General features: G+C 32.3%; 2 protein-coding genes across 3 annotated transcripts; both read right to left on the bottom strand.

Moving 5' to 3' along the window:
- Positions 1-915: 915 nt before the first annotated feature.
- LOC134276581 (uncharacterized) lies at positions 916-9,476 on the bottom strand. 2 transcript variants are annotated; one of them, XM_062758822.1, is made up of 15 exons: positions 9,219-9,471; positions 8,626-8,859; positions 8,189-8,281; positions 7,970-7,999; positions 7,739-7,840; positions 7,107-7,232; positions 6,605-6,735; positions 5,547-5,678; positions 4,255-4,320; positions 3,336-3,424; positions 2,900-3,020; positions 2,703-2,805; positions 2,233-2,288; positions 1,988-2,098; positions 916-1,870 (listed from the first exon to the last, which is right to left on the bottom strand). In XM_062758822.1, the coding sequence occupies exons 1-15, from the start codon at positions 9,253-9,255 to the stop codon at positions 1,856-1,858; spliced, it is 1,446 nt and encodes a 481-aa protein (XP_062614806.1). In that variant the 5' UTR covers positions 9,256-9,471; the 3' UTR covers positions 916-1,855. The 2 variants fall into 2 exon arrangements, with proteins under 2 accessions (XP_062614806.1, XP_062614805.1); XM_062758821.1 differs by having other exon boundaries at positions 916-2,098; positions 9,219-9,476.
- Positions 9,477-9,600: 124 nt separating this feature from the next.
- Positions 9,601-19,286, bottom strand: LOC134276580 (uncharacterized). The gene is made up of 9 exons (XM_062758820.1): positions 19,191-19,286; positions 17,528-17,684; positions 17,147-17,321; positions 16,464-16,561; positions 12,682-13,640; positions 12,373-12,554; positions 10,578-11,523; positions 10,009-10,062; positions 9,601-9,853 (listed from the first exon to the last, which is right to left on the bottom strand). Exons 2-9 carry the CDS (start codon positions 17,674-17,676, stop codon positions 9,837-9,839), a joined length of 2,580 nt encoding a protein of 859 aa, XP_062614804.1. The 5' UTR covers positions 17,677-17,684; positions 19,191-19,286; the 3' UTR covers positions 9,601-9,836.
- Between the last annotated feature and the right edge of the window lie 371 nt (positions 19,287-19,657).

Genomic DNA, 19,657 nt, shown 5'->3' with positions numbered 1-19,657 from the left:
TATTAACTGACATGAGATTCCTGTCACAATACATGGAATCTCATGTCAACTTACCAAGGGAGGTTATCTTGTATTAACTGACATGAGATTCCTGTCACAATACATGGAATGTCATGTCAACTTACCAAGGGAGGTAATGTTGTATTAACTGACATGAGATTCCTGTCGCAATACATGCAATCTCATGTCAACTTACCAAGGGAGGTAATGTTGTATTAACTGACATGAGATTCCAGTCACAATACATGGAATCTCATGTCAACTTACCAAGGGAGGTTATCTTGTATTAACTGACATGAGATTCCTGTCACAATACATGGAATCTCATGTCAACTTACCAAGGGAGGTTATCTTGTATTAACTGACATGAGATTCCTGTCACAATACATGGAATCTCATGTCAACTTACCAAGGGAGGTTATCTTGTATTAACTGACATGAGATTCCTGTCACAATACATGGAATCTCATGTCAACTTACCAAGGGAGGTTATCTTGTATTAACTGACATGAGATTCCTGTCACAATACATGGAATCTCATGTCAACTTACCAAGGGAGGTTATGTTGTATTAACTGACATGAGATTCCTGTCACAATACATGGAATCTCATGTCAACTTACCAAGGGAGGTTATCTTGTATTAACTGACATGAGATTCCTGTCACAATACATGGAATCTCATGTCAACTTACCAAGGGAGGTTATCTTGTATTAACTGACATGAGATTCCTGTCACAATACATCTGGAGCATGCTGTCTCATATGATACAGGATTACTTGATATTTTTATGTGTTCTGCTGAAGATGTTCTCAAGAAAATATCAAAACCTGCTCTATCTTGAAATGATTTCTATATCTAACTACAGAACATGGAATAATTGATATTATTTTAATTCAAGCACTGCAATATCAGATTGTTTTTATTACACTGAAAGGTTTTCTTAACGTTATATTGGTATCTTCTGGTTCTATGCATATAAACACATCAATTCCAGCTGAAAACTTCATATAAAATCACTGAATATGATTTTTATATATCTCGATCATTACAGGTACATTTTTTAATTATAACCCATAAACTTGTAAATATTGTTACAGAAATTGTATTAAGTAAATACGTGTATATTATCTTAATGCATTTTGAAGGAGAATCTTTCCAATAGAATCTGTACAGAAGCATTAATGAATATTTTCCATCAGGTAAAGACCCATTGTACAAAAAAAAAATGTCCAGTATTCAGATTGTTTCAGTTACCTATACTAGGTTTCTAAATGTTTACAGTGTTGTATGCACTTGAGAGAACATTACATTGAATGTAATCAAATCAAACAGTCTTCACACGTCCATGAAAAAAGGGTTAAAAGGGAATTTCAATTTTCTATATTCAATTCGAATCCCTTCTTAAATTTTTAACATAAAATTGGTGAAAAGTCTATGTTTAACTACAATGTTGCAAAAGGATTTAATCATTCTTCATTAGTAATGCATGATTAACATCCATTGTGTACCATTGTTACCATCAAATATAGGAATATATATGTTTACAAGTACTTGCAAAATACATAATTTTTATCCATACAAAATATGAATAATTTTTAACATTATATTACAGTTAGCACTAGGAGGCAAAAATATCAGGTCCATATCCTCTTTCTGTGGAACTTTTTACAACATGTTGATATCTAACTATGTCTCTTTGTCACACTACTCTTCAACAGAAGATGATGTAGAACACTTTGAATGTCATTGCAGTTTTTGAAATATACAGTGAAGTGCATATAAACATTTTCTTCAAGCGTACATTCTTAGTAGCCCAATCATTTTTCAGAAAACTTGCTGAAGGTAAAAACAAATCAGCAATCACAGCCCTAAAATAGAAAAAGTAAAGTATTCATAAGCAGCATTAAGACCCTGAAACATTTTAATTTCATTGTACAAATGACTGATTAATGATGTATAACAAACTACATGAAGCAGAAACATACCCAAAAATTAATTTCACAAAGTTTGCAAACAAAACAGTCTTTGTCAACTGTGTCCTCTCCAACACAGTGGTTCTTCCTATGAAATGATCTTTTGCAAACTTGACATTTGATCTACAAAAAAATTATTCTGCATTAAAGTACTTCAAATTAGTAATTAATATTAATATAGGTGAACTTTGCATTTTCATTGAAATTGATATAAGCAAGCTTCAAAATTTGAAATGTCATATATGCGAAAAATATACCTCATTTTTTCCAAATACTGCAAGGCCACATCCTGGACAATGTTCTGTCAGGTATACTACAATAAAAAACACACACTATTTTTTAGGACACCTGAGTCACCCATGTGACCTATTGCTATCCATTTTTGTCTGATGTTATGGGGCCTGATCTTGGGTATTAAACCAATGAACTATGTGCATAGTTATGGTGACCAAGGATGTCTCTTCCAAAATTGTGAATTTCATGATCCCTGGGTCTGGGGTTCTAATGTTAGGACGTGGCTCTAATGATTGTATAGTGAAAATGCATGATATATATTAAGATATTTTTCATTTTACTCCTTGAAACATGACTTAAGTTTTTTTTTTTTTTTTTTTGGGAAGTTGCAACATGATACTCAGGTGACCTATAAGGTCCATGGGCCTCTTGTTCTTATCTGCAATTAACATAAATTTCAAAGAAGAAAATATGCAAAGGGGTTTATATTTACTTTCAAACATCATCAAATCTGTGTCAATTTTCCGTCTCATAGCTGTAAGGTCTGCTCTTGTGTGGTTTGTAGTTGGTTGCCCACTGAGATATTGTTCTGCAAACTGGATGTAAATATACTGGCATTTAAAAATCAGTACATAGGAATATTTTTGGATAATAAATACCAAAATTCATTTTAACATTAAAAATTTTTACCAGTAAACAATGTACTCCACAGTTGTAACCATCTGTCTGTCTTGAGTGCATTTTAGTTTCTACCTGCCACTGCATCTGACTGACCTCATTGAAAGCAATCATCCTTTGATTCACATAGGAACTTTAAAAAACAGGAAAATTAAAAAATAACATTGATATTAAAGAATGCCAAATATATTGTGCAATACTTTTTTACTAACATTGTTTGTTATTAAAAAAAATTTGCATGGTGTTTGTTAATTATGTTAGTCCAAATGAAACAAATACGTACTTTGTTGCCCACCCCCCTCCCATCCAAACGGAAAGTGCTTGGGTATGAGTTAAAAATCCTCAATCCTCAAAAACAGATGTTTAACCAATAATTTGTTTTACAAAATTGTTAAATCATTGATGATCTAGTTCATTAATCTAATTATTTTATAAAATATGATTATACCACCAATTTCTTTTCACAGTAAGAATCTGTGATCTTTTTTCCATCAATGGATTGTAGAAATAGACAATTCCATTCTGTGGCTCCACAATCTTAAAAAAATACATTATGCCTTTATAAATTACTAAGGATGTCAATGAATAATCAACTATTTGACTATCCGTCTAATGGACCCACAATCAAATAATGAAACAACATTCAAATATTAAATAAATGCAAGAAAAGGAGGTGAAAATAAAATTCTCATCTCAAAATTGAAAAGCATCCTTCCTTAAACAATATAGTGTATTTTCTCATATGAATAAGAGCTAAAACACAGTCACAATAATTAAATAATTTTCCACAATATACATATGTAAAGTACAGTAATTACATATTACAGTGATAATTGTTTCTCAATCACTGACTGTTTGCTATTGTAGTGAATTATGCAACACTAACCTGAACTTTGAAAATTATCTAATTAACTTGTACCAATTAGATTTATATCCTCTAGGAATTTTACATGCTACGAACACACAATATTTGCATAGCCATGAAGTTTTAAAACTTCGATAATTATTAATACAATAATCTTAAGCTTACTTAAAAGACATTTTGATAGCTGGGACAATCATTAATATTATTGAACAAGCAGTATTTTTAACAGTATGACTGGAGCTGTGGATAGTGTGTGTTTACAATTTACGTTTTCCAGTTTATTTTAATTAATAAGCTTTTAAAAACACTGTGCTATAAAAATTCTCCAAAAAGTTGACTATTCTTCAAATACTGCAAAGGAATGTTCGACTTAGGAAATTGAATATATTGACATCCCTATAAATTACACATATAAATAAATACAAACCATGCTTTTTAAGTACAACATATGTAAAAAAAAAAATCATTATTTATTTACCATGCAAGTTAATAAGAAACTTACAATTAAAGTCCAGTGCCCGTGCTTCACAACTGCACCAATTACTGTGGAACACTCAAACAGTTTCAGCTGCCAAGATAAAAACAAGATGTGTTTTTAAAACACTGATGCCCCCTTTGGCAACATAGCAAAGATTAAACTTTTCTTATATGCAAATTTAATTCATTAGTACCAAAAGTAGGGTATTCTCAATGGAAAAATATTGTGAAATTTGAAAGTAAGCTAATGTTAAAGTTTTTTAATAAGTACAAAAATCTTTAAGGTCATTGTAATAAGTATCAAATGAAAGGTCTTGCCACATAAAATACTTATTTAAAGCATGAAAGCCCTAGCCCTAACTGTTCAGAAGTTATGGTCAACGTTCAATTTCAAGTAGGTCAAACTCCAAGGTCAAGGTCAAAGGGTCAAAGTTATTGTTATCAAATGAAAGGTCTTGTTATAAGGATGAAATATATAAAGTATGAAAGCACTAGCCCTAACTCTTTAAAAGTTATGGTCAAGCTTGCTTTTTTAAAGTAGGTCAATATCAAAGGTCAAGGTCAAAGGGTCAAAGTTATTGGTATCCAATGAAGGGTCTTCTCACAAGGATTACATATATGCAGTATGAAAGCCCCATACTTTACCGTGCAAAAGTTATGGCCAAGGTTAAAGTTTTTTCACAAGTATGGAAATCAAAAAGGTCAAAGTCAAAGGGTCAAGGTTGTTGGCATCCAGTGAAAGGTCTTTCAACAAATATCACATATGTGAAGTATAAATGTCCTGGTGTCTACTGTTTAAAAGAAATGGCCAAAGTAAAATTTTCATGTAAAAGTGGATCAAACTCCAAGGTCAATGTCAAAAGGTCAAATTTGGTGGTACTCAAAGAAAGGTCTTTTCACAAGGGATACACATATGAAATAAGAAAGTCATAGCTCCACTAAATCAAAAGTTATGGGCAAGGTTAAAGTTTCGGCGGACAAACAGACAAACAGCTAGACAGACAGAGAGACAGACAGACGGACACAACAAAAACTATATACCCCCGAAACTTCATTTACGGGGGATAAAAATCTTGTAAAATGTTCCATATAATGCAGCATTGAATATGTATTAAGATGTTTTTCATTTTACTCCTTGAAACATGGCTTCAAGTTGTTACTATCAAGATTTTTGACAAAGTTTGTATATCATCTGTTCTTAAGATGTTAAAACAGACAGCAATGCATAACTCAACTAAATTACAGTTAAATTAGATACAAATACTACACAGATTTTCAGTTTTCATATTAAATTTTTCTAAAGAGATATACATGTACCTTCTTTTTGCATCCTTTAAAGGTAAAAGAGCCATCCACAATTGCTGTCATGGTCTGGGATGCATACATTGTAATTTTTTTCCCCTTTTCTATTTCAGCCTGAACAAGGAAGGCTAAATAAGCATCTACTACCTATTGTAAATTAATAATTAGTGTCAATTACTTCATGTCCATAATACAAATTACTGTAAAGATTGTACTATGGCTTCATGTAGACCACCATTCTAATAATTCTTAAGGGAAATTGAGAACTCTTTTTTTCCAGTATATGTGCTGATTAAAATTCATAAGATTAAAATTAAAATATATCACATGTTACGCTTTATTTCGTGGATATAGTTCATGTACATCGTTTTCATATATTACGCTTAAGAGCAGTTATGACGTCACAATAGTTTTTGCATTAGCATGATGAAGTAAAATATAGCAGAGTCCCATACAAAAACAGTATAATTAAAACATCAGCTGTGAAGCATAAAACATGAAATAAAAAGAATCTCCCATGGTTACTTGATATTAATATGCGCCATCATAAGGGTATATGAGTGGATATATGAGTAAGCGCTAGCACAATCGTAAATAACACAAAAAATACTTTACTTTTCTGTGTAGGATAATTAAATTACTATAATTCCCACTATTGTTGATGTCCCTGGCATACTATACTAACTAAACAGGGATTCCTTATATTTCCATTCCATTGCGAAATCAAATTGTAGATTTAGACTTAAAAAATGTAGAGACAGATTTAAATTACATGAGGACTTCCATTCCAATTTTAATAGTCCTTGCCCACTGATGTCAGACACAAAGGAAGCCGCACAAGATTTACATGCATATTTGGCCTCCTTAGCGTCAAGCACAGAGACAGATGCGCATGAGATTTGCATGCGTATTGGGTCTTCTTAGCTACTGACCTATCGACCTGCCTAATTTACATTCTGGTAGAATTATCAAGAAATCAACTCTACTAACTTTCAAAGGGTTATCACAGAGAAAAAAAAATTAGAAATGGAAATATTTACATGTTAACCCATTTTAATACAATTTGACCTTACCTGATCAGTTAGCCAGTTGTTGCCAGAAAGGGACTTAAAATCATCGTCTGTAACATTATAGCTAGAGACTCGAGCTATTATGTAATGAGAAATTTCTGTCATGTTCCAGAGTTTCTCAACTGTTGTAAGAGCTGTTGATAACAATTAAACATATTACATGATAAACTTCTGGAGTTTTTCATTGAAGAAAACTTTTATTTAAAGAAAACTTACTTTAACATAACAGAAAATTCAACATTATGTTTTGGATGCAAAATGAAAAAAAATTAGCATTTCTAATGAATAAAAAATTCATACAGTATTTTTTTGGAAATAAAGTATCTAATAACAGCATAAATGTACCATTAATTAAAAATAGACAAAAAGTTGCATATTTCCTTAGAGGCATCTCCCTTCATACTAAAAATAATATATTTCTCTTAAAAATTATATAATATTTGAATTTTAAACTGGAAACAGGAGGTAGCAATAAGATAATAAAATAATAATATAGATTTACTACCTTGTTGTCTGTCAAGCACAGTCAAGGGCTGAGTATGGTCACTATTGCCTTCCTTAAAATGAACCTTCTTGAGGACATTCTGATTGACATTTTTCTTTTTCTTCAGAATGCTTTTGATTTTAGATCCTTAAAAAAGACCCAAGAGGCCTTACTGATAAAGGTATGAATAACTGATCAACAAACCATATATGTCTAGTACTCAGTTACAAATCATTTGAAGCAAATCTATTTACTTAAAAAAGGTATAATTAAAAGAAATTTCACTATATTATCATGAAATGCCCAGCTATACCCAAACTTTAGAATCCCTGACCCCGCTACAATAAATTTCAAAATATTGGCAGAGTGCTGTTTTTTTTATTACACACATACAAAGAGTTTAACTGCTATTTTTGCTGTAATTGATAGTCAGAAATAGTTGTTTTTAAAAATTGCATATTTTTTTATGGTTTTAGTCCAACCCCTCATGCCCTAAGGCTAGGGAGGTCATGAAATTCATAAACTTTGTTTTCCTTCTTCTGTAGGTGTCATATGCCAGAATTGGAAGAAATTGATTGGTTTTGCAGTTCCAGAGAAATCAATAAATAATTGTAATAAAGTATGCAACTGATATTTAGTTAAAATGTACTTACTGTCAGTTTCCACCGCAGCTGATTCACTAAATTCTGGGTGCTTTTTTGGATGCTTGTTCTCATTGAATAGGCCTCTTTTTGTCGGTGGGGGTTTACTTAAACCTAAAATTTTTCACTCAAAAATTAGTTGTCAAATATGGTATATATAATTCCTGTTGCAAACACCTAGCTTTGCTTAATTCAAACTGCATTATGCCTAGAAATTTGACAAACATCAGAGGTTAATTCTACCTTTTATATTCTTTCTCTTGCATGCCAATCCTATAAAAAGTTGAACATATTAATAAAGAAAGATAAATCCTGCTTAAACATCAATATCTAAGAAATTCCAAATGCATTTATATGCATCTTTAATTATACAGAAAATAAAAAGATTAGTCTGTAAACTGCAAACTCTACGATCTACATTGTAACATATATTAATGAAGGGAAGGAAAGCGGTTTTCATACGTTTTGCAGCACTAATTAAACCCTCCATAGCATTTTGTTCATCTTCTGCTTCCTTTTCAAAATTTCTCTTTAAATGCAATTTCTTTTGGTTCACTGACAAAGACATAAAAGTTCAATGACTTTAATTTAATATTCATCATGTAACATATCATGACATAAATGAAAATGAAGAAATCAAATTTAATCTAAATTATGTTGAGCAAAGAAATTTTGATATCAAAATACATGTACTAAACAAAATTTATTCGTAATTATCCTAAATGAACTTTATATAAAAAGGTGATAATTGATACATTTTTAATCATGTGAAATCATGCCAAAAAATCAGGAAACAAAAGCTGATTTTTTTATTTCTCCAGCAAAACTGAACAAAAAATAAATCTTGATAATAGTTTTTTCTTGATTTGAAATAATTTCTCTGGATGTGTGTAACCTACCTAGCTCACTAAGCAGCATATTTGATAACCTAAATTTCTGAGTGTCTGGCATTTCAGGTGGAGAAAGACTTGAGAGTCTTTGCAACAACTCAAACTGCTCCTCCTCAGAATTACTGTACTCGTCTAATACAGCTGCTCCTTTTCGGGCAATCAGATCAATCTTTATATGGGAATTTCGTTTTGCATCCTTTAGAAAATTCCTCCACTCACAATCTGACATCCCTTCCTTCAATTCTACAATAAAAAAGATGTGTGCAATGGAAGTGGGTTAAATAGGATATTCCTTATAGAAATTTAGATATTTTGTCAATATTTTTATAGTCAAATTATGCTAGTATGCTATAAAATTAAACTATTCAAGATTACAATATTTCAACAAGAGGACAATTGGCCACATCACTCACCTGAGTAACTTTGGCCCTGCTGTTCTCCACCTGATTTTCCCCTTTATAATACCTATTGTGGCCCCCTGTTCTACCCCCCTCCCCCAGGGGATTATGATTTATTTAATTAATTTAAAATGTACACTATGCCGGGATGTTTAAACATAACTTTAATAAATTTAACATGCATTTGAATATATTCAAACATACCTTTAGCTTTTTGAAGTATTACTGGTACATTATTCATACACTTTTCTGAAATTTTGAATATAAAGTAAAATAGAATGTAGAGAAATTCAAAGTCTGCTATTGCATGTTCTTTTTACATAATTTTATATATTAAAAGTATAATTCATCAGCATAAATAATCATTGTATTATTTGTTAAAAGCAACATGTCATCTTTCAGGCTTTCATAATAAATTGCAAGAGATATAAAAGAACATACAATGTAAAATATGAAGAAGATAGAAGATATATTCCAAAGTTATCATGTTTTTCTTTCAGCGAATACAATTTTTATTAAGAATTTCTAAGTCGAATAAGTATTTATTTATTGTTTATATTTTCAAGATGGATGTGAGTAATGTAAAGACTGAGTTAACCTGTAAAAGATGAAGATATAGTAAGAGATATGCATATAGTTTACATCACACCAGGTTATATGAGTGAACAATGTGAAACATGAAGTGTCAGAAGGAGCAGTTTAATGACAATGTACGTAAGCTGACATTTCTATTGAAAGCACTCGTGAATCCACCACAACAATTACTCTGGATACTAGCTTTAAATTTGATTAAACTATAATTACCTGTTACCATTTTTTACATTACCTGTCCTGTATTACTGCAGAATGAATATTTCATTAAAAGATGAACAACACAACATTTCAAAAAATATTTTTCATATAGATAGTTTTGAAATTAATGTAAAATATCCTGTACATATCTTCTTTAAATTGAAATTTCAAGACTATATTTAATGGAATTGGAAATGAATACCTTCACTAAGACTATGATGATCTTCTTTTTCAATGACTCCATACACGTTTGGATCTGAAAAGTAATAAAGAAAAGTAACCAATCAGCAAAGTCTTGCAGATGGACTGCAATCTTATGATGCAGAAAAAGGGTTAAGCATTAGACTTTACACAATATCAGGGACAGAGGAATCAGGGACCTTTTGACCCATCAGAATTGTAATCAGGTACCATGGAGGAATAAGCATCCCCTGTTGACTTTCATACCACCAGGAGCTACTTGTCATGATTGGGTAAACAAAATTAACCATAGTCAATTCAGGGTGAAAATAATGGCCTAACAATTTGTATGAAAAACAATCAGCATTTCACTTAATGATAGATAGTATTGGCTCAGCATGTCATTAATCTTGACCATAGAATTTGCACATTAATGACTTTAAAACATGACTGTTGACATAATTTAACAACTTATTTGTCACGTAGCTTGTCCATTACTATGAAATAACATTTATAAGCATAAGGTTAGTTAAATGCACAATGTCTCAAACAGAGATAAAACTTTCATACACATTTCATTTTTTTATATACCTTTCACTTTTAAAAATGGCTTCCTTATTTTTTTTTTCTTTTGTTTCCTCTTCTGTGGTAACTGTCGGTGGGTTTTCATTTGAACGGTTGATCCTCTGTGTAAGGGTAATTTGTCATTGACATCAACTGACCCCTGCAAACATTCAATGCATTTTAGTACCATGGTGTTCACCTCTGATAAATCGTTTTCACTGCTGCTGAGAAATGTAAGGTCGTCCAGAACTTTAATGTTGTTTCTAAGTTCTGATCTTGATTTGATAATTTGTTTCTGCTGGTTGTTTTCAGACAGTTCCGACAATTCTTCTTTTGTTGGCACTTCTAAGACAAAGTCTGCAGGCAGCTGAATCTCTGATTTGTTTTCAATTTGTTCCATAGCCTTGTCAGAGAGAACAGTGCTATCAAGATTTAAATATGGGCTTTGTCGATATAATGGTGACAGACTTTCCCAGGTGTGATGAGTGAAACGGATAACAGCAAATATATGTTTACAAGGCAAAAATGATGTTATAAAGTCTTGACATGAACACTTGGTTGCAGTTTCATCAGTACCAAGGTGGACATTGTAGTGTTCAGTATCTCTTGACTGGCTCTTTACTTTGTACATGTTTTGGCCTATGTTTTCTAGGTCACCTGAACAATACTCTCCGGCTGATGCGTATCGTACCAAGCAGTGTTTCACAACACTGCGTGGTTTATTTTGTAAGAAAGCAGGGATGCAATCATTGTACTTTTTGTATTGACTGGTGTACTGATAATTTAGATGGAGATACGTTCTTATCAGATCTGGAATGAAGTCCTTCACTATAATCTCAATTAAGGAGGTAAGAGTTCCAGTTGAGGTTAGTTTTGCGTAGAAGTTCTTTAAAGAGTTGTTTAGTGCCTCAACACCATTGTTCGTCGTCACACAAATATGAAAACCCTCACTCCAAAAAGCCCTGCACCATCTCTGCCAAAATTGAAAAAAAAAGTGAATATTCTGGCATTCCAAAGATACCCATAAGGTGGAACAATAACACAAGAAAGAGCAATGGTAAATAAATTCCTTTACAGCCGCAAATTCTTTAAAGGGTGTAATAATACAGGGATTTTCCACTGCCCTGTGTAGGGCCGAATATGGGCCGGGCCCATTCCCAATTGCAAAATCACTCCAATTTTCCGAAAAATGAACAGCCTGTGTTTAATTCTTGAAAAATTCATGTGAAACAAACATGGTCAGGTTTGAACTCTTAATGAAATGAACATAATTTTTGGAGACTTGGCTAAAACTTTAAAATACTGTAGATCACTAAATTTTCGCGCCACCTTATTTTCGTGAGATAGTCATTGACTCTTGATTAGCGAGACAAAATTTTCACGAATTGTGGTTATTGCTCAATATAATCTTAAGGAATACTACTATACGCGTGAATTAAATTTTGGGGAGTAAACTGTCTCACGTTATTATGCGAAAATAAAGTGCTCGCGAATAAAAAGTGATTTACAGTAATACATCTGTTTTCTGAAGTATAGTTCTTAAAATATTAAGTAAAAGTCATTTTTAACTATCATAAGTGTTTATCTATTGAAATACATCTTGCTATAAAATTTCCCAAAAAGTTGTAAAATGTTGTAATATTCCCAATTGGAAGGGCCTGGGCCCCATTCCCAAAATGGGTTGGAAAATCCCTGTAATGGAGTATTGGTACAATTGACATGATTATGTGCAATGTCAAAACTTTATCAAATGTTCATTTATGTAATACTCAAGAAACACTTTCAAATAAACAAACCTAAGAAAAATAAATGTTTGAAATACCTCTGGGATGTTTAACCATCTTGTTTCCAGGTACGTCTTAACCTTCTCATTTTCAGTAAAAACTGAGAGGTTAATAAGACTATCCCTAGCTTTCTGGAACAGAGGTACTGATGGAGCTCTGGCCATATCTCGCAACGCATCTAACAGTGTATCTTTATCAGATTCACTAAGATTGTTCTCTCCTGAAATAATAATTTAAATTGTTTTCATTTTTTCAGCCTTGTCATCATTCAAATTCATTGTGTTTAATGAAAGTAATAAGTAAGCTGTTGGAAGTATATTTTATAGACAAGTATCATAGAGTATTACTCTGTTTACACCATCGGATCCATGCCTGCTCCACATGAAAGGTGCAGAGGTATTTAGATGCGTTTGGGAATAGCTCATGTATGGCTTGATATTCCTGGTGAGAATAATCCATCATGAAAAATCTTGGTTCCCAGAACTTGTTCCAAGATTTGATTACTTGAAGAGCTTCCAAGATATTTTCTGTTCTTTCTGTCTCTACTATGAATTCTGCTACAGGTACATAGGAGACATTGGTGCGCACAACAAGAAGGAATAAAGGCAGAGCATATTTTGTAGTTTTATACGTTGCATCTATCAAAACCAATTCACCATACTTCTTCAAAAGTTCTTGCTGATGCTTACTTTGATGAACGAATAAAAATGTATTTTTCTCAGTGCCTGAAACTTCCTCATCTTCAAGGTCATCATCCTCTTCATCATCTGAGGCAAAGATTTTCTCTGTTTTCTTGATACTTGATGCACTCACTTGGTCACGAGTACAGTGCCTATAAAAAAACATATCCTCTGGGTCTTCCTTTTGCCATTCCTCAATTTTCTTTTGAAGATTTTCTTGATCTAATCCAGAGTACTGACCTTTGACAAGCGCTGCATGGACACAATTCCTTATGTCCCTATTGGTTGGAAAGTAGCTTCTGTCATTTGTAGATGGTGACACACAATCTTCAGAATTCATCTCTTTTTCTACAAAACTTTTCAGCATCTTTCTTATGTATGCTACTGATGTTATTCCCATCTTCACATGCTCTCTGATTCTTTCTTTTAATTTGATATGCATACGGTTTGCAAACGCACTTTCAATACTAACTGTATGCTTTGTGTGAGATGCAGCCAGTGGTAATCTCAGGTGAATTTTATTGCTGAAAGGGGCATTCTTTTTTTGGATATCATTTTCGAGTCTGTCCATTTCACGCTCCTTGGCACCTCTTCCAGCTGATGTTGGCAGATTGTAATTATCATAACTGCAACAAAAAATAACAGTTCTGTTAAAATAGAATTTGGTAAATTAAATTAAAATACAACTTGGTAAGTTGACATGAGATTCCAAACACTGTGTCAGGAATCTCATGTCAGTTAATACAACTTATCCTCCCTTGGTAAGTTGACATGAGATTCCATGTATTATGATAGAAATCTCATGTCAGTTAATACAACTTATCCTCCCTTGGTAAGTTGACATGATATTCCATGCATTGTGACAGGAATCTCATGTCAGTTAATACAACTTACCCTCCCTTGGTAAGTTGACATGAGAATCCATACATTGAGACAGGAATTTCATGTCAGTGAATACAGCATACCCTCCCTGGGTTGATATGAGATTCCATGTATTGTCACAGGAATCTCATGTCAGTTTATACAGCATACCCTCCCTTGGTAAGTTGACATGAGATTCCATGTATTATGACAGGAATCTCATGTCAGTTAATACAACATAACCTCCTTTGGTAAGTTGACATGAGATTCCATGTATTGTGACAGGAATCTCATGTCAGTTAATACAGCATATCCTCCCTTGGTAAGTTGACATGATATTCCATGTATTGTGACAGGAATCTCATGTCAGTTTATACAACTTACCCTCCCTTGGTAGGTTGACATGAGATTCCATGTATTGTGACAGGAATCTCATGTCAGTTAATACAACATACCCTCCCTTGGTAAGTTGACATGAGATTCCATGTATTATGATAGGAATCCCATGTCAGTTAATACAACTTACCCTCCCTTGGTAAGTTGACATGAGATTCCATGTATTGTGTCAGGAATCTAATGTCAGTTAATACAGCATATCCTCCCTTGGTAGGTTGACATGAGATTCCATGCATTTTGACAGGAATCTCATGTCAGTTAATACAACTTACCCTCCCTTGGTAAGTTGACATGAGATTCCATGCATTATGACAGGAATCTCATGTCAGTTAATACAGCATATCCTCCCTTGGTAAGTTGACATGAGATTCCATGTATTGTGACAGGAATCTCATGTCAGTTAATACAACATACCCTCCCTTGGTAAGTTGACATGATTTTCCATGCATTATGACAGGAATCTCATGTCAGTTAATACAGCATATCCTCCCTTGGTAGGTTGACATGAGATTCCATGCATTGTGACAGGAATCTCATGTCAGTTAATACAGCATATCCTCCCTTGGTAAGTTGACATGAGATTCCATGTATTATGATAGAAATCTCATGTCAGTTAATACAACTTACCCTCCCTTGGTAAGTTGACATGAGATTCCATGCATTGTCACAGGAATCTCATGTCAGTTAATACAACTTACCCTCCCTTGGTAAGTTGACATGAGATTCCATGCATTGTGACAGGAATCTCATGTCAGTTAATACAACTTACCCTCCCTTGGTACGTAGACATGAGATTCCATGTATTGTGACAGGAGTCTCATGTCAGTTTATACAGCATACCCTCCCTTGGTAAGTTGACATGAGATTCCATGTATTGTGACAGGAATCTCATATCAGTTAATACAACTTACCTTCCCTTGGTAGGTTGACATGAGATTCCATGTTTTGTGTCAGGAATCTCATGTCAGTTAATACAACAAACCCTCCCTTGGTAAGTTGACATGAGATTCCATGTATTGTCACAGGAATCTAATGTCAGTTAATACAGCATATCCTCCCTTGGTAAGTTGACATGATATTCCATGCATTGTGACAGGAATCTCATGTCAGTTAATACAACTTACCCTCCCTTGGTAAGTTGACATGAGATTCCATGCATTATGACAGGAATCTTATGTCAGTTAATACAAGATAACCTCCCTTGGTAAGTTGACATGAGATTCCATATTTTGTGACAGGAATCTCATGTCAGTTAATACAACTTACCCTCCCTTGGTAAGTTGACATGAGATTCCATGTATTATGATAGGAATCTCATGTCAGCTAATACAACATACCCTCCCTTGGTAAGTTGACATGAGATTCCATGTATTGTCACAGGAATCTCATGTAAGTTAATACAACTTACCCTCCCTTGGTAAGTTGACATGAGATTCCAAACACTCTGTCAGGAATCTGGGGCCCGTTTTACAAAAATACCTACAACTTAAGACCAAGTATATTTATTCATAACTTTTTAATTAAAATTATATCGACAATTATTTTTAACATTTTAAAAAGAATGTGATAAGATATTTTTAAACAGACAATTTCAAAGAGAATTATTTATTTTCAAAATTTTACAATAATCTGAAGTTTTGGTCTTAGTTGTAAGTTCTTTTGTAAAACGGGCCCCTGATGTTAAGTTATACATCTGGCTCATCCTAGGTAAGTTTAAACAAGATTGCATACAATGTGTCAAGAATCTTTTGGGTCTGGTTTTGGCACGCAATATGCTACTCTTAAAGCAATATGAGCTGTATCTTTGAGAATTTTATTTTGCTGGTAAAATGTGCTATTAAGATTAATTTGTATGTAATTGAAACCCTTGTGATCAATAGGACCAAAATAAAGTTTTAAAATGATTCAGAAGAAATATTTCTGTATAACAGAATGTACAGTTTTATATAAGAAATCATACGGTAATTGTACAGGACGATAATAACTTAATTTTGCTTCAATTAAAGCTTAAATAAAAAATTCTCATCGCAAATATGAACAGCTGAAGTTGATAAATGATTTGTTTTTTTGTCATTAAATAAGTTAATTACAGATTTGCAGTAAAATTTTCCGATTTCAAACATGCAGCTCATCTTGCTTTGAATAATTGGATTTGATTTCTCTATGTATATTTGGGGTTGGTGAAATTTTACCTGGTTATGTATCTGATATGTAGCTTTGCATCACAGCCAACTTTTCTTGAGTTCTGTATTAAGAATCTTTTTTTCTTTTCATAGACGTGGTCTGAATTCTACAATAAATATATGAAAATATTTTATAAATTTAAGAATACCTTTGAAGATTTATCTATACTGAAAATTATTTACAATGTATTAATTAAACATCTAAAGAACACTTAGCAAATATGAGATATAACATTACCCACACCTTTTGTCTGAATGTTAACTTATCCTCATAATTGGCAAAAAAATTTTCAATGAAAGACTAGTAAACCCCTCACCCTCATTAATGAACCATAACCTCCACCTTCCACCCAAAGTAAGAAAATTTAACTCTTTTTACGGTAACTGGGGTGAATGGGCAGCCACATGCAATTTGTCATTTTTTCCTTTTAATTTCCCTTTTCAAAATAGGTCCATTGTGCCTAAGATTTATGTTTTCTACACCACAACTTAGATTTAAAATTCAAAATTAATACACATTTGGAATGCCATATAAGACAGCCAACTGCTGACTGCTTTCTGCCGACTGTCAGCTGCTTACTGCTAACTGCCAAACATATTTGAATAAATTTTATTTTTAAATTGATATTTATGTGAATTTGTTAAAAAAAATGCACTGACCCCCAAAACAGCAGTAACTGCTTAATATTCACCTGAGAATCTTCTGTGGGAAGAGCTGCATTTGCTTTTCTTCCTTTTCCAAATTGGCATGTGAGAACAACACTTCTGTCAACGGTAAATGGACAAATACTGTCTCCTGTGTTTACATCTTCATGCTGCCAGACTATTCTTCTTTTCTTCTTCTCCTTCTTCTTCTTATCATCTGACCTTTAAACAAGAACCATGCAAATATTCATTTCCATAGACAATATGAAGCTTTTAACATTTATCATGTTCATATAGGAAAAGTTATATTATTAAGAGTGTTAAAAAATTTACTTTAAATTGATTGATAAATTGAAATAAATTAGATCATAAAATAATTGTAAAATTCATTATCGAAAAATGCATTCCAACATTAAACCAAGTTTTACCAGGTAACAAAGGAACAAAGTGAAGACCGTTTGTGTGCCTCCAAAACTGTGTTTAAGTCCGCATCATTGTTGACCCATCCCAATATATGGAACTCGGTTACACAAGTAGTTTGAAAACATGGTGGAATCCAGTCATTATTTGAATCCATCTGAATGTCTGAATTGAAAATTTTAACATATACATTTCAATCACAACAGATCTATTTTTGCTTGGCGTATATTCTTTTTTATGCTAATTTATTTCTTTTAAAGATACATTTCTCATCTCACTTTCTGAAAAATATAACTGCTTGGTCTATTTTTTCTGAGCATTTGTATTGAATATTTAATATACAAAAAGAGTGCTAATATGGTTTAATTGGCAAGAAATGTATATGATATTTTATAAACTAGTAGGACCAAGCTTAAAAAAATCTTTGTTTGCAGTTGCCGACCTATAATTTTTAGTCTGGGTAGGTAGGTATAGGTAGGCAAATTTTTTTTTTGAAAGAAAAAATGTTTTCAGATCTTTGATAGATAACATAAAATAAAGTTTTTCATAGGCCTACTTTACATGAATAAGCTGCATACTTGGTATAAACTAATGATTGATGAAGACAAAAATTGAAAATGAAAGTTTTAATATCCTGAAAAATTGGAGATAAAAATAATAATACAAAATGGCTAAAAAAAAGTTTGGGTCGGGTACATTTTCAGTGGGTCGGTCGGCAACTGCAAACAAACAATATTTTATTTTAGGCCTAGTTTAAGGCATGAGATTTGCTTATAAATTATTCAGACACATATTCTTTAACTATTCAGGGATTGAATAATTCATTAAATTTCTGTTTAAAATAATAAATAATTTAAAATATTGAATTAAAAAATATTAATGATTTTGTAGTAAAATACAAAGATTGCATATAGATATTAATTTAATATGTTGCAATATAAATATATTTGTCTATTAGTTATTTAATTTGTCAGCAATCCTTTAAATTATTTTGTACTGCATTCTGATATCATGATGATTAAACTTGACGTACATATTATGGCAAAGGGGTTCCTGTACAAATAATAATATCACATGTAATGCCTAAGGGGGTTGAAAGGATTGATAACTTAATTAATTTATAATGTTAAAAATAAAACATGGAAACAGTGCATGCATATTATATATGCATGTATGGTGTGTTCCCTGAATGGCTACTCGAAAAAACAACAAGTAATTATCAAATTCAATTAAGGTTCGCTAGAAGGGGTTTTTGTTGTTGTTTTTTCCGAGTAGCCATGCAGGGAATAAACCGCATGTATATATTATAATAGTATAAAATATATAGTTTTCATTTGGTACAAAAAGTGTTTACTGAATTAACATGATTAATGTTATTCTTCTTTTTCTGTTTTAAAGTAAGTACAATAAAATCTTGTCTTAATGACAATAATAAAAATCAGATGGATTGTCCTAGAAAGAAAAATTCAAAAAAAAATAAGAAAAGGTCCAAATGATTGTCCTAGTATCAAAATGAATTGACATGTATTTGATTATACTGTAACCAAGTAAAAATAGCATCAGTCTTTGCAGCTCTCATGATTTACTTTTTGATTTGTATATATTTTCATCAACACATTCAAAATATAGGATATTTTATTTTACTTTGGAAGGCATTGGTTGAAGATTTACCTCTGGAAGGTATGTGGGTTTAAAGCTGGCAAAATCAGTGAGGAGCAACCAGTTCCAGCTGGTTATCATTACGTTTTCTGCCTTTATATCACAATGACATACCTGTAACCCCAGAAAGAAATTCCAAATTATCTGTACAGTCACTAAATTAAATCAATATCTGTAAAGAAATATACAGAAATTCTACTGAGAAACTGTCTGTCTGTTTGTGACTGTCTGTCTTTACTGTTTAATAATGACTCTCATATGGAAATGAAAAAGAAATGGGAATGGCTTACTTTGATTTTATGACACTGATTGAGATCACATAAAAGCTGAAAGGCCAGCCATTTCTTCTCTATTCTGTTCAGGAATGGGCGAGTGCTGATTCTGTCATAATTTTAATTGTAACATAAAATTTCACATTTAATATTTTTATTTTATTTGAAAATAAATATAAATAAATATATAAATTTTACTTTCCTGGA

The sequence above is a fragment of the Saccostrea cucullata genome, unplaced genomic scaffold (genome assembly GCF_032062105.1).
Source record: "Saccostrea cucullata isolate Sc308-1 unplaced genomic scaffold, CSIRO_AGI_Scuc_v1 ctg822, whole genome shotgun sequence".
In the NCBI taxonomy this organism is placed as follows: domain Eukaryota; kingdom Metazoa; phylum Mollusca; class Bivalvia; order Ostreida; family Ostreidae; genus Saccostrea; species Saccostrea cuccullata.
The sequence above is the reverse complement of the archived record's forward strand: the minus strand, read 5'-3'. Positions and strand labels throughout refer to the sequence as shown.

Excerpts from the sequence above, each read along its gene's own strand:
- LOC134276581 (XM_062758821.1), bottom strand. The coding sequence starts at position 9,255 with ATGAATAATGTACCAGTAATACTTCAAAAAGCTAAAG. Across the intron at positions 6,736-7,106 it reads TGTGCTTGACAGACAACAAG|CTCTTACAACAGTTGAGAAA; the intron begins GTAGTAAATCTA and ends TGTTATCAACAG. Across the intron at positions 3,021-3,335 it reads ACTGTGAAAAGAAATTGGTG|TTCCTATGTGAATCAAAGGA; the intron begins GTATAATCATAT and ends TGTTTTTTAAAG.
- LOC134276580 (XM_062758820.1), bottom strand. The coding sequence starts at position 17,676 with ATGGATTCAAATAATGACTGGATTCCACCATGTTTTCAAACTACTTGT. Across the intron at positions 16,562-17,146 it reads TTCCCACAGAAGATTCTCAG|AATTCAGACCACGTCTATGA; the intron begins GTGAATATTAAG and ends TATTTATTGTAG. Across the intron at positions 12,555-12,681 it reads GATCCGATGGTGTAAACAGA|GAGAGAACAATCTTAGTGAA; the intron begins GTAATACTCTAT and ends TTATTATTTCAG.